Source organism: Gymnoscopelus microlampas (genome assembly GCF_963454915.1).
Source record: "Gymnoscopelus microlampas genome assembly, chromosome: 19".
Lineage (NCBI taxonomy): Eukaryota > Metazoa > Chordata > Actinopteri > Myctophiformes > Myctophidae > Gymnoscopelus > Gymnoscopelus microlampas.
The window spans coordinates 741,062-756,061 of record NC_139956.1 but is presented as its reverse complement, the minus strand read 5'-3'; the positions used below and the strand labels follow the sequence as shown (position 1 = coordinate 756,061).

Genomic DNA, 15,000 nt, shown 5'->3' with positions numbered 1-15,000 from the left:
TGTGTGGTGTGAGGATAATAATGAATGGTGTTTTATTTTTTACCAGTCCGGATGTCCGAATTTTATTTACCGGTCTTTGCCCTAAAAAAAAACGCGACCTCTGATATATATATATATATATATATATATATATATATAGTTATCTTCAAAGCGTGACACCATGGTACGAGGAATAGGCTGATCTATAACTGACATGGATTTATATGGATTTGATTTGTGTTTGTTTGTTTGTTTGTTTTGTTTATTTATTTATTTGTTTACATTCCAGCGGACCAAGGCCACGCCCCCCTGCTGACAGGCGTCCTGGTTGCCATAGGGATACTCCTATTCATCGCCATGGCGATAGTTGCTGCATACTTCTACAGGTAAAGTGTGTGTGTGTGTGCGTGTGTGTGCGTGTGTGTGCGTGTGTGTGTGTGTGTGTGCGTGTGTGTGCGTGTGTGTGTGTGTGTGCGTATGTGTGTGTGTGTGTGTGTGTGTGTGTGTGTGTGTGTGTGTGAAAAAAAAACATTCAGTTGGCTAGAATAACTATACTCTCTCTCTCTCTCTCTCTCTCCATCAGACGGAGGAGAAGAGCGAGGGATGCAGAGATGAATGATAAGAGCGGACAGTACCTGATGGGTCAGAGTGAGTAACACGCCCACTTCCTGCTTCTCAGCCAATCAACATGTAGCTGTTGATAGGAAAAAAGAGTAACGTTTTGTGTGAACTATTCCATGTTCTACAACACGTCTGATGTCATAGTAACCACGTTACCATGGTTACTGTCTCCTTTAAAGAGTGATGTCATAGTAACCACGTTACCATGGTTACTGTCTCCTTTAAAGAGTGATGTCATAGTAACCACGTTACCATGGTTACTGTCTCCTTTAAAGAGTGATGTCATAGTAACCACGTTGTCATGGTTACTGTCTCCTTTAAAGAGTGATGTCATAGTAACCACGTTACCATGGTTACTGTCTCCTTTAAAGAGTGATGTCATAGTAACCACGTTACCATGGTTACTGTCTCCTTTAAAGAGTGATGTCATAGTAACCACGTTGTCATGGTTACTGTCTCCTTTAAAGAGTGATGTCATAGTAACCACGTTACCATGGTTACTGTCTCCTTTAAAGAGTGATGTCATAGTAACCACGTTACCATGGTTACTGTCTCCTTTAAAGAGTGATGTCATAGTAACCACGTTACCATGGTTACTGTCTCCTTTAAAGAGTGATGTCATAGTAACCACGTTACCATGGTTACTGTCTCCTTTAAAGAGTGATGTCATAGTAACCACGTTGCCATGGTTACTGTCTCCTTTAAAGAGTGATGTCATAGTAACCACGTTGCCATGGTTACTGTCTCCTTTAAAGAGTGATGTCATAGTAACGCGTTGTCATGGTTACTGTCTCCTTTAAAGAGTGATGTCATAGTAACCACGTTACCATGGTTACTGTCTCCTTTAAAGAGTGATGTCATAGTAACGCGTTGTCATGGTTACTGTCTCCTTTAAAGAGTGATGTCATAGTAACACGTTGTCATGGTTACTGTCTCCTTTAAAGAGTGATGTCATAGCAACACGTTGTCATGGTTACTGTCTCCTTTAAAGAGTGATGTCATAGTAACACGTTGTCATGGTTACTGTCTCCTTTAAAGAGTGATGTCATAGCAACACGTTGTCATGGTTACTGTCTCCTTTAAAGAGTGATGTCATAGTAACCACGTTGTCATGGTTACTGTCTCATTTAAAGAGTGATGTCATAGTAACACGTTGTCATGGTTACTGTCTCCTTTAAAGAGTGATATCATAGTAACACGTTGTCATGGTTACTGTCTCCTTTAAAGAGTGATGTCATAGCAACACGTTGTCATGGTTACTGTCTCATTTAAAGAGTGATGTCATAGTAACACGTTGTCATGGTTACTGTCTCCTTTAAAGAGTGATATCATAGTAACACGTTGTCATGGTTACTGTCTCCTTTAAAGAGTGATGTCATAGTAACACGTTGTCATGGTTACTGTCTCCTTTAAAGAGTGATGTCATAGCAACACGTTGTCATGGTTACTGTCTCCTTTAAAGAGTGATGTCATAGTAACCACGTTGTCATGGTTACTGTCTCATTTAAAGAGTGATGTCATAGTAACACGTTGTCATGGTTACTGTCTCCTTTAAAGAGTGATATCATAGTAACACTTTGTCATGGTTACTGTCTCCTTTAAAGAGTGATGTCATAGTAACACGTTGTCATGGTTACTGTCTCCTTTAAAGAGTGATGTCATAGCAACACGTTGTCATGGTTACTGTCTCATTTAAAGAGTGATGTCATAGTAACCACGTTGTCATGGTTACTGTCTCCTTTAAAGAGTGATGTTATAGTAACACGTTGTCATGGTTACTGTCTCTGTAGCGATGAAGGTGTACATTGACCCGTTCACCTATGAAGACCCCAACGAGGCCGTGAGGGAGTTCACCAAGGAGATAGACGCCTCCTTCGTTAAGATAGAGGAGGTGATAGGAGCAGGTACACACTATGAACTACACACACACACACACACACACACACACACACACACACACACACACACACACACACACACACACACACACACACACACACACACACACACACACACTGTCATTCATTAGCAAAACACCAACATGGAATATACACAAAAACTCCAATGTGTGTACATTGCATAATAATAATAAAGTGTGTGTGTGTGTGTGTGTGTGTGTGTGTGTGTGTGTGTGTGTGTGTGTGTGTGTGTGTGCTGTGTGCTGTGTGCTGTGTGTGTGTGTGTGTGTGTAGGAGAGTTTGGGGAGGTGTGCAGAGGGAGGTTCAAGGCTCCTGGTAAAAAGGAGAACTACGTGGCCATTAAAACACTGAAGGGAGGATACACTGACAGACAGAGGCGGGACTTCCTGTCTGAGGCGTCAATCATGGGTCAGTAGCTCCGCCCTGACATCGTTTACTCTATGTTAAAGTAGAGCTTAAAGGGACAGTTCACCCAAAAACATCACTTTCATTCTATGTATTCCTAGTTTGATGAGCAGCTCATAGGAATGAGGTCATTGATGTAAAATAAGTCCTATTTGAGGTGAACTATCCCTTTAACTCTTTAACTGCCAGAGTTTTTCAGAGAAATGTCTCTCCACTGCCTGAGAAAACTATGTTTTTACATAAAAAAAACGTTGATAACGTGTGAAATGGGACATTGTGCATATTTCAATACTTTTGCTCAAGTTAATTTTGAATTCCGGACTTTTGCTTGTAACAGAGTGTTTCTGCAATGCAGTATTGATACTTTTACTTAAGTAAAAAATGTTAAGTACCTTTTCCACCACTGCATATATGTATCATATATTAACCCATTAAGACCTGAGGCGATTCTTAAAAAATGTCTAAATCTCAACAGTTTTTTGAAAAAAATCTGGAAAATATTTTTTCAAGATTATTCAAAAATAGCAGATCTACAAGCTCATAGCGCGGCACTCGGTGCCGCGCTATGAGCTTGTAGATCTGCTATTTTTGAATAGCCCAAAGAAATCTTAAAATGAGACGCAGATGCGTCCCCGGTCTTAATGGGTTAACATATATTTGCATATGTGTATCATATATTTACATATATTTGCATAGGTGTATCATATATTAACATATATTTGCATATGGTTATCATACATTTACATATATTTGCATATGTTCATTCAGGTCAGTTCCAGCATCCTAACATCATTCATCTAGAAGGAGTCATCACCACTTCCTGTCCTGTCATGATCCTCACCGAGTACATGGAGAACGGAGCGCTAGACAGCTTCCTGAGGGTGAGACAGGTTTATTATACCTCTAGACAGCTTCCTGAGGGTGAGACAGGTTTATTATACCTCTAGACAGCTTCCTGAGGGTGAGACAGGTCTATAATACCTCTAGACAGCTTCCTGAGGGTGAGACAGGTTTATTATACCTCTAGACAGCTTCCTGAGGGTGAGACAGGTTTATAATACCTCTAGACAGCTTCCTGAGGGTGAGACAGGTTTATTATACCTCTAGACAGCTTCCTGAGGGTGAGACAGGTTTATTATACCTCTAGACAGCTTCCTGAGGGTGAGACAGGTCTATAATACCTCTAGACAGCTTCCTGAGGGTGAGACAGGTTTATTATACCTCTAGACAGCTTCCTGAGGGTGAGACAGGTTTATTATACCTCTAGACAGCTTCCTGAGGGTAAGACAGGTTTATAATACCTCTAGACAGCTTCCTGAGGGTGAGACAGGTTTATTATACCCCTAGACAGCTTCCTGAGGGTGAGACAGGTTTATTATACCTCTAGACAGCTTCCTGAGGGTAAGACAGGTTTATTATACCTCTAGACAGCTTCCTGAGGGTAAGACAGGTTTATCATACCTCTAGACAGCTTCCTGAGGGTGAGACAGGTTTATTATACCTCTAGACAGCTTCCTGAGGGTAAGACAGGTTTATTATACCTCTAGACAGCTTCCTGAGGGTAAGACAGGTTTATCATACCTCTAGACAGCTTCCTGAGGGTGAGACAGGTTTATTATACCTCTAGACAGCTTCCTGAGGGTGAGACAGGTTTATTATACCTCTAGACAGCTTCCTGAGGGTGAGACAGGTTTATAATACCTCTAGACAGCTTCCTGAGGGTGAGACAGGTTTATTATACCTCTAGACAGCTTCCTGAGGGTGAGACAGGTTTATTATACCTCTAGACAGCTTCCTGAGGGTGAGACAGGTTTATCATGCCTCTAGACAGCTTCCTGAGGGTGAGACAGGTTTATAATACCTCTAGACAGCTTCCTGAGGGTGAGACAGGTTTATAATACCTCTAGACAGCTTCCTGAGGGTGAGACAGGTTTATTATACCTCTAGACAGCTTCCTGAGGGTAAGACAGGTTTATAATACCTCTAGACAGCTTCCTGAGGGTGAGACAGGTTTATTATACCTCTAGACAGCTTCCTGAGGGTGAGACAGGTTTATTATACCTCTAGACAGCTTCCTGAGGGTGAGACAGGTTTATGATACCTCTAGACAGCTTCCTGAGGGTGAGACAGGTCTATGATACCTCTAGACAGCTTCCTGAGGGTGAGACAGGTTTATTATACCTCTAGACAGCTTCCTGAGGGTGAGACAGGTTTATGATACCTCTAGACAGCTTCCTGAGGGTGAGACAGGTTTATCATGCCTCTAGACAGCTTCCTGAGGGTGAGACAGGTTTATAATACCTCTAGACAGCTTCCTGAGGGTGAGACAGGTTTATAATACCTCTAGACAGCTTCCTGAGGGTGAGACAGGTTTATTATACCTCTAGACAGCTTCCTGAGGGGGAGACAGGTTTATCATGCCTCTAGACAGCTTCCTGAGGGTGAGACAGGTTTATTATACCTCTAGACAGCTTCCTGAGGGTGAGACAGGTTTATAATACCTCTAGACAGCTTCCTGAGGGTGAGACAGGTTTATAATACCTCTAGACAGCTTCCTGAGGGTGAGACAGGTTTATTATACCTCTAGACAGCTTCCTGAGGGTGAGACAGGTTTATTATACCTCTAGACAGCTTCCTGAGGGTGAGACAGGTTTATAATACCTCTAGACAGCTTCCTGAGGGTGAGACAGGTTTATTATACCTCTAGACAGCTTCCTGAGGGTGAGACAGGTTTATCATACCTCTAGACAGCTTCCTGAGGGTGAGACAGGTTTATTATACCTCTAGACAGCTTCCTGAGGGTGAGACAGGTTTATTATACCTCTAGACAGCTTCCTGAGGGTGAGACAGGTTTATAATACCTCTAGACAGCTTCCTGAGGGTGAGACAGGTTTATTATACCTCTAGACAGCTTCCTGAGGGTGAGACAGGTTTTTGGTTTGTCAGGCACAGCCTTGTCTTGGTTTTACTCTTACCTAACAGGCAGAAGCTATTTTGTCAGCCTAGCTAACTTTGACTCAGACAAACACGACATCTGCTCTGGTATTCCACAGGGCTCAATTCTGGGTCCCTTATTGTTCTCCCTGTATATACTACCACTGGGAGAACTCATCGCCGATCACGGAGTGAACTTCCATTTCTATGCTGATGATACCCAGCTGTATCTTTCGGTAGCTCCAGACGACCCCTGCGCTCTAGACCCATTGTTGACCTGTCTGTCCAGTATAAAATGCTGGATGAGTGAGAACTTTCTTAAGCTAAATGAGGATAAAACAGAAATTCTCATAATTGGCTCCAGTGAGCAGAGAGAATCAATAATAAGTAGACTTGGTAACCTGGCTGTAGAAAGTAACACCACAGTAAAGAACCTGGGGGTTATTATCGACTCTGAATTGAATTTTAATGCACACATTAATCATGTCACCAAGATTGCTTTCTTTCATCTTAGAAATATTGCGCGAATTAGAGCCTATCTGTCGTTAGACGATGCAAAAACGTTGATCCACGCTTTTGTTTTCTCTCGGCTTGATTACTGCAATGCACTCTACTCTGGCCTGCCTAAGAAAACACCTGACAGATTACAACTTGTTCAAAATGCGGCAGCCAGAATTTTAACTAAAACTAGGATGAGAGAACATATCACTCCAGTTCTAGCTTCACTACACTGGCTCCCGGTTGTTTTTAGGATTGATTTTAAAATTATTTTAATAGTTATAAAGCTCTAAATGGTCTGGCACCTTCCTACCTCTATGACTGCCTAGAGAGATATGTTCCAAACCGGACCCTCAGGTCTTAAAGTGCTGACCTGCTCGAGGTGCCTAAAATGACATATAAAAAATACGGTGAAGCAGCATTCTGCTTCTACGGACCAACAGTGTGGAATAAACTCCCATTACACCTAAAACAGGCAGCCTCTGTCGATAGCTTTAAAGCACAGCTCAAGACCTATTTCTTCACTCTTGCTTTTAGCTGACTCTTTGGTTGATTTTTAAGTCCTCACTGTATTGCCTATTTTAATGTTTTATGCTTTTGTTTTTATCTTATTTTATTTTATTTTTTTGCTTTATTGTTAAATTGGTTGTAACTGTAACTGTATTCTTGCTCTGTAAAGCACTTTGCGCTGCATTTCATGTCATGAAAGGTGCTATACAAATAAAGTGTATTATTATTATTATAATACCTCTAGACAGCTTCCTGAGGGTAAGACAGGTTTATAATACCTCTAGACAGCTTCCTGAGGGTGAGACAGGTTTATAATACCTCTAGACAGCTTCCTGAGGGTAAGACAGGTTTATCATACCTCTAGACAGCTTCCTGAGGGTAAGACAGGTTTATAATAACTCTGAATGGTTAGTGAGCTCGCCTAGGGAACCAGAGGTCCTGGTTGCCCCAGGTTCAATTCCAGGCCAGGTCAACATATGTGTCGATGAAATGAAATGTGTCCCTGAGCAAGACTCTTAACCCCTAATTGCTCACAGATTCATTCATTGGAAACAAGACCGCAAGGACTTTCATGAACGACCTGTTAAAAGGAATTAAACGATGTGAACACTGTATAAGTTTATAGAGGTATCTAAAGAGAACTTAACCCATTGAGACCTGAAGCCGATTCTACATGTCTCCTAAATCTCAACAGTTTTCTGAAAAACGTATGTTTCTATGTGGTGCTCAATCTTTTTCATGTCAAGGACCCCCCAAATGATATGTATAGCGCGGCTCATAGCGCGGCACTCGGTGCCGCGCTATGAGCTTGTAGATCTGCTATTTTTGAATAGTCAAAGTGTAAAATAAAGCTTTTTAGCTCAAATCTAAAAATGACACAGTTCCAGGTCTTAATGGGTTAACTGAACGGGCCAAAGTATCGCCAGACTGTCGCTCATTGACAGACAAACACATCTTGCGGGGGGGGGGGGGGGCAGTCGCCTCACAGCTAGAAGGTCCTGGGTTCGAATCCTGCCGGGGACGCTGTGGGCGCTTCTCCTCCGCGTCATCAGTGCCCATGTGGGGGTGAAAGGGTCTACTCTGTGTGGAGTTTACATGTTCTCCCTGTGTCTCCTAGGGTAGTTAATACCCTCACAAAAACATGTAGTAATCCTGGTCTCTATACTGCCTCCCCCTGGTCAGCCGGGGCGCCTGATGGAGGGGAAAGGAACTGGTTGGAATAACGTGTTCCTTCCACGCGCTACGTCCTACCAGGGAAACTCCCCCCTGTCAGGTGATAAGAAGCTACGTCCTACCGGGGAAACTCCCCCCTGTCAGGTGATAAGAAGCTATGTCCTACCGGGGAAACTCCCCCCTGTCAGGTGATAAGAAGCTATGTCCTACCGGGGAAACTCCCCCCTGTCAGGTGATAAGAAGCTACGTCCTACCGGGGAAACTCCCCCCTGTCAGGTGATAAGAAGCTACGTCCTACCGGGGAAACTCCCCCCTGTCAGGTGATAAGAAGCTATGTCCTACCGGGGAAACTCCCCCCTGTCAGGTGACAAGAAGGTCAGTTGGCTCTCATGCATTGAAGGAGGCATGAGCTCGACCCTGGGCTCCCTAGGCTGTAGGGGGAGTGTAGCGCCCAGGAGCACATGCATACAGTTAGTATGCATACAGGAACACATGCATACAGTTAGTAGGGATGCTGACTCTCTCTCTCTCTCTGTGTGTTCTCTATGTCTCTCTCTCTCAGGTGAATGATGGACAGTTCACATGCATACAGTTAGTAGGGATGCTGACTCTCTCTCTCTCTCTCTCTGTGTGTGTTCTCTATGTCTCTCTCTCTCAGGTGAATGATGGACAGTTCACATGCATACAGTTAGTAGGGATGCTCAGAGGCATTGCTTCAGGGATGAAGTATCTGTCAGACATGAACTTTGTTCACAGAGACCTGGCCGCCCGAAACATCCTGGTCAACTCTAACCTGGTCTGTAAGGTACGTCTATATACCACTGTTTAATGAACTAACATCCTGGTCTGTAAGGTACGTCTATATACCACTGTTTAATTAGCTTTAATTAACAGTGTTTAGTGTCAAGTTTTCATGTGCAGGTGTTTTACTAACGAGTGTGTTTTCATGTGCAGGTGTTTTACTAACGAGTGTGTTTTCATGTGCAGGTGTTTTACTAACGAGTGTGTTCATGTGCAGGTGTTTTACTAACGAGTGTGTTTTCATGTGCAGGTGTTTTACTAACGAGTGTGTTTTCATGTGCAGGTGTTTTACTAACGAGTGTGTTTTCATGTGCAGGTGTTTTACTAACGAGTGTGTTTTCATGTGCAGGTGTTTTACTAACGAGTGTGTTTTCATGTTTACTAACGAGTGTGTTTTCATGTGCAGGTGTTTTACTAACGAGTGTGTTTTCATGTGCAGGTGTTTTACTAACGAGTGTGTTTTCATGTGCAGGTGTTTTACTAACGAGTGTGTTTTCATGTGCAGGTGTTTTACTAACGAGTGTGTTTTCATGTGCAGGTGTCAGATTTTGGTCTGAGCAGGTTCCTGACTGAGAACTCCTCAGATCCTACCTACACCAGCTGTTTGGTGAGTTAATAACAAGTTAATTAATACATATGCATACATATACAGCTGTTTATATACATAGTAAATTAATCGTATATTCCAACTCATCATACATTCAAATGTAGTTATTCTATATTCAGCTGATCAGAGCAGGTCTGTGTTAAACACTACTGTGTGTGTGTGTGTGTGTGTGTGTGTGTGTGTGTGTGTGTGTGTGTGTGTGTGTGTGTGGGGCCCCTGGTTGTGACGATTGTAATGACAGACCCCTGAACTGTGTCTGTGTGCCTGTGGCCCCTGAGGGTGAGACTCCATACAATATTAACCTGTCTGTCTGTCTGTCTCTGTCTCTCTCTCAGGGAGGAAAGATTCCTATTCGCTGGACGGCTCCTGAAGCGATAGCTTACAGGTTATTATGATTATTATTATTATGATTATTAACCCATTCAATCCTGGAACACATCTCTGTCATTTCACATTAATTTGGCAATTTTTTGAAAAATCGTGAAAATGTGTGCAAAAAATTGAATATGTATATTTTTAAAGGGAAAATATTTGACTCAAATCTCTGCTTCTGGGGGTCCCTATTACTAAATGTTTTGAGATGGGGGTCCGCGGCCAAATACATATCATTTTGGGGGTCCTTTGACCACTGATTATAGCAAGATATGTTTGTAGAAAGACCTTTGTAGAATCCCCCTGAAGCAAAGATTTGAGTTTCAAATGTTCGCTTTAAATATATATATATATTCAAAGATTTGCGCGCACTTTCACGGTTTAAAAAAAAATAGCAGATCTACAAGCTCATAGCACGGCACCGAGTGCCGCGCTATGAGCTATGAGCCCTCCATACGTACAAGATATGTGTTGTTAATGTAGATACAATTAAAAAGAAGATTATTTGAAAATAGCCGATCTACAAGTTGACGGTGAACTGTAACTATGTTCAAATAGCTGATATGTGGCGTCCGCTGACCTAGCGGTCCAGGCACATACCACATATGCTGGTAATCCAGCTTGACAGCGTGTCGCGGGTTCGACTCCCGTTCCCGACGACCTTTGCTGTATGTCTCCCCCCCAGGGTTTCCGCTAGGCATTTTTGGGGCCGGCCACCATGGCCGGCAGGATTATATTTTACCGGCCAAAGAATACATTTACCGGCCATATTATAATTAACGTCACATGCGTGTTTGCACTGCATACATGCACCCAACTGATGGGGCTCATTACACCTCGTTACGTTAGAGCTGCGCTGATGAACTGCTGCGTGACGAATACCAAAACGCTCGCCCCAAAACACAGCCGTTGTAGCCAACTACTTTATGCAAATAATAATATTAATAATAGGCTTAAATTATAAAAGTAGCCTAATAACAGCATTTTCCCAACCGGCCACGGGGGCCGGTGGGGTTTATAATTACCGGCCAATTAAACATTTTACCGGTCAATGGCCGGTAAATACCGGTTAACGGAATCCCTGCTCCCCCCCATCTCTCTCCCCATTTCCTGTCAGCCTACTGACCTGTCCAGATAAAGGCATAAAAGCCCCAAAAATATCTTAAAAAAAAGCTGATATGTACATATGAGGATTAAAGTGCTTACACTGACATTGATTGATTGATTGATTGATTTGGTTGGATGATTGATTGACAGGAAGTTTACGTCGGCCAGTGATGCGTGGAGTTACGGCATCGTGATGTGGGAAGTGATGTCATACGGAGAACGACCTTATTGGGACATGAGCAACCAGGATGTAAGACACCTGTCTGTCTGCCTGTCTGTCTGTCTGTCTGTCTGTCTGTCTGTCTGTCTGTCTGTCTGTCTGTCTGTCTGTCTGTCTGTCTGTCTGTATGTTTATGTCTGTCTGTCTGTCTGTCTGTCTGTCTGTCTGTCTGTCTGTCTGCCTGTCTGTCTGTCTGTCTGTATGTATGTTTATGTCTGTCTGTCTGTCTGTCTGTCTGTCTGTCTGTCTGCCTGTCTGTCTGTCTGTCTGTCTGTCTGTCTGTATGTATGTTTATGTCTGTCTGTCTGTCTGTCTGTCTGTATGTATGTTTATGTCTGCCTGTCTGTCTGTCTGTATGTCTGTCTGTCTGTCTGTCTGTCTGTCTGTCTGTCTGTCTGTCTGTCTGTCTGTCTGTCTGTATGTTTATGTCTGTCTGTCTGTCTGTCTGTCTGTCTGTCTGTCTGTCTGTCTGTATGTTTATGTCTGTCTGTCTGTCTGTCTGTCTGTCTGTCTGTCTGTCTGTCTGTCTGTCTGTCTGTATGTATGTTTATGTCTGTCTGTCTGTCTGTCTGTCTGTCTGTCTGTCTGTCTGTCTGTGTCTCTGTCTGTGTCTCTGTCTGTCTGTCTGTCTGTCTGTCTGTCTGTCTGTCTGTCTGTGTCTCTGTCTGTGTCTCTGTCTGTGTCTCTGTCTGTCTGTCTGTCTGTCTGTCTGTCTGTCTGTCTGTCTGTCTGTCTGTCTGTCTGTCTGTGTCTGTTTCTGTCTGTTTCTGTCTGTCTGTCTGTCTGTCTGTCTGTCTGTCTGTCTGTCTGTCTGTCTGTCTGTCTGTCTGTGTCTGTTATATATACTAGACCATACCCGGTCTGCGCAGCGCATCCGTGGGGGGATATGCGCACATGATCTGGCAACCCGGGAGGCAGTTCGTCCCATAGCTGGGCAGCCCCGTAACCATGGCGACAGTGTTTTACACATAAACGCTAATAAGAAGCAGAGATTTGATGAAATTGAAAAACGGGCTTCACAGTTAAGTTCAGATGGTAATGGTCAATGGCTGTGTGCAAAATCAGAGCAATTGGTCCAGCCACTGAGGAGAACCGGGTAGCTTCACCTCCACTACAAACGCACAGAGGTTACTAGAATTATAGTAGGATATATATATTATAATATTCATAATGTATTAATTAATTATTCATATATTCCAGGTCATTAACGCTATAGAGCAGGACTACAGGTTACCGCCCCCTCATCAATATGCATAATGTATTAATTAATTATTCGTATATTCCAGGTCATTAACGCTATTGAACAGGACTACAGGTTACCGCCCCCTCATTAATATGCATAATGTATTAATGAATTATTCATATATTCCAGGTCATTAACGCTATAGAGCAGGACTACAGGTTACCGCCCCCTCATTAATATGCATAATGTATTAATTAATTATTCATATATTCCAGGTCATTAACGCTATAGAACAGGACTACAGGTTACCGCCCCCTCATTAATATGCATAATGTATTAATTAATTATTCATATATTCCAGGTCATTAACGCTATAGAACAGGACTACAGGTTACCGCCCCCTCCAGAATGCCCCTCCTCCCTCCATGCTCTCATGCTGGACTGCTGGCAGAAGGAACGAGCCAATCGGCCGAGGTTCTGTGCCGTGGTCGCTGCGCTCGATAGGCTGATCAGAAACCCCGCCTCCTTGAAGATCACTCGACCCGAGGGGCCAGGGTGAGAGAGACAAACTGTTATTATTATTATTCTATCTATAATTTCAGTGTTTTTGTATAATGACATTATTTGAAAGTGGTAAGTTCTGGGCTGAATCGTGAAAAAACGTTTTTGAATGGAGAATCGTTTGTTTTGAACAAATTGAAAAATAAATAAATAAATGGAATCGTGACCCCAAGAATCTGAATGGAATTGTGACATAGCAGACGATTCACAGCCCTCATGGTGGCGCTATAACAGGTTTTCAACACAGCCCTGTGTGTAGGCAACACGGCCTGGAGGGGATCTGCGCTCCAAGGAGCGCACCTTTCTGTTTTTTCATGATTTCTATGAAACGTTCAATCATGTTTTTTCCATGTTTAATCTTTGGCTTCATCAATTGTGTTTTTCTATAATTTTTTGATCCCGCGATTTTGTAACCCTTTTTCACCCGGTGCCAATTATCTAAGTGATCCTGGGCGCTACACTCCCCTCACCAGCCTAGGGAAGCCCAGGGCCGAGCTCATGCCTCCTTCAATGCATGAGAGCCAACTGACCTTCTTGTCACCAAGTCAATTGTGTTTTTGCATGTTTATGAAATGTTCTGTATGATTAAATTAAACCTGTCTGTCTGTCTGTCTGTCTGTCTGTCTGTCTGTCTGTCTCTCCATCAGTCCATCTCAGCCCCTATTGGACCAGAGGGTACCTCGCCTGTCTCACTGCTCCTCGGTGTGTGAATGGTTAAAACTGATCAACATGAGTCGTTATGAGATGAGCTTCATCCAGGCTGGATACTCTGACCTGGAGACTGTCACACACCTGACTGCAGAGTGAGTACACACTACTACTAGGGTTGGGTACCGAAATACGGTTCCAAGTAGGAACCGATAAAGAAATGGTCGGTACCGGGTACCCATAACAAATATGTAATTTCGGTTCTGCATATCGGTTCCTAGACGCGCTAAAAGCCGTTCAAACAAAGGCGTTTAGAAGTCCTACACAAACAGCTCAATCTGATCAAAAATCACAAATCCGGTAAAACACAGCTGTATGGAGAAGTATACATCAGTTGCGTCTCTCTGTATGGAGGAGTAGAGCTGCTGCTTCTCTCTCCAAGCACACTCAGCCCAGCCTCATTCCTCCTCCTCGCACCGTCCTCCCCTCCTCTCCCCTCACTCACCACTGTCTGAACTGAAGTAGTAAGGGAAGGAATAGTCTGCCCTGCAAACTTTGTAACCAAGATTTGCTGTTGAAAACTAGAATCCACATGTCAGAGGGTGTAACATTAGTTGGCAAACCAGCGCTAGTTAAGAGCTCGCGCAGGGCAACATAATGGACCCTTCGCTAAACCCCACCCCAAAAGCGATTGTCCAATGCCAGCTTAGCAACCGTTGTTAGCCTGGCACAGGTCTGGCAAACTTTCGTCACCTGCCATAGCTGTCAATGTTATTTCGCCCGAACACACACACAATCATTTGCAACATAATAGCAAGAACAGGAATACCACGATAACGCAATGGTGACTATGAAACCAGCAACAGATTCCACTTACCCACAACTGTCTGGAGGGTTCTTTTCCCAAGCTGAAATCTGCGCTTAAACTGGAAGGCTATGGCTGTGCCTGTGTTGTTGAACACAGCTTAACGTTGGGAAAGTATTACACGACTCACTCGCCCAGGTGGTGTCAATGATACTAATCACCGTAATCGTAACACAATTCAGAATCCCAGCGCTGCCTGTTTCGAATTCCGCACGTTAAAGTATATTCATTCATTTGTTCGTCTATTTATTAACTGCTACTGTAGTCTTACCCTGCGGTACATGAAAACTCCTGTTACAGTCATGGATCAACTTCAACCTGGTGTTTGCACTTTCTCCATTTACGGTCCGTACATCTATATAAACGTTCAGATTTCAAATATAAATTGCTTATGCTATGGCCACGGATGTTAAAATTATGCACGGGACTCTCAAAAGTACCCGTATATTCTGTGTTGTTCAATAAAAAGCATTTTAATCCGATCGGTGGCCATTTTCTCATAGAGTTATAATGTATCAGAGTGCAATACACCTACCAACCGATAGGGTCGCTTAGTTGAACGCATATGGAGAAAATGGCCACCGATCAGATTAAAAT

The 15,000-nt window shown here is 43.2% G+C and overlaps 1 protein-coding gene across 1 annotated transcript in view; it reads left to right on the top strand.

Annotated features, from left to right (window-relative positions):
• LOC311035149 (ephrin type-B receptor 4b-like) overlaps positions 1-15,000 on the top strand; it is a gene marked incomplete at its 5' end in the record, with an annotated part of 39,091 nt that overhangs the window by 19,989 nt on the left and 4,102 nt on the right. The window contains 11 exon segments of the mRNA XM_084043228.1: positions 269-365; positions 563-627; positions 2,391-2,504; positions 2,793-2,927; positions 3,693-3,805; positions 8,698-8,844; positions 9,379-9,447; positions 9,783-9,832; positions 11,077-11,176; positions 12,691-12,884; positions 13,538-13,693. Of these exon segments, the coding sequence (XP_083899354.1) occupies positions 269-365; positions 563-627; positions 2,391-2,504; positions 2,793-2,927; positions 3,693-3,805; positions 8,698-8,844; positions 9,379-9,447; positions 9,783-9,832; positions 11,077-11,176; positions 12,691-12,884; positions 13,538-13,693 (1,240 nt within the window).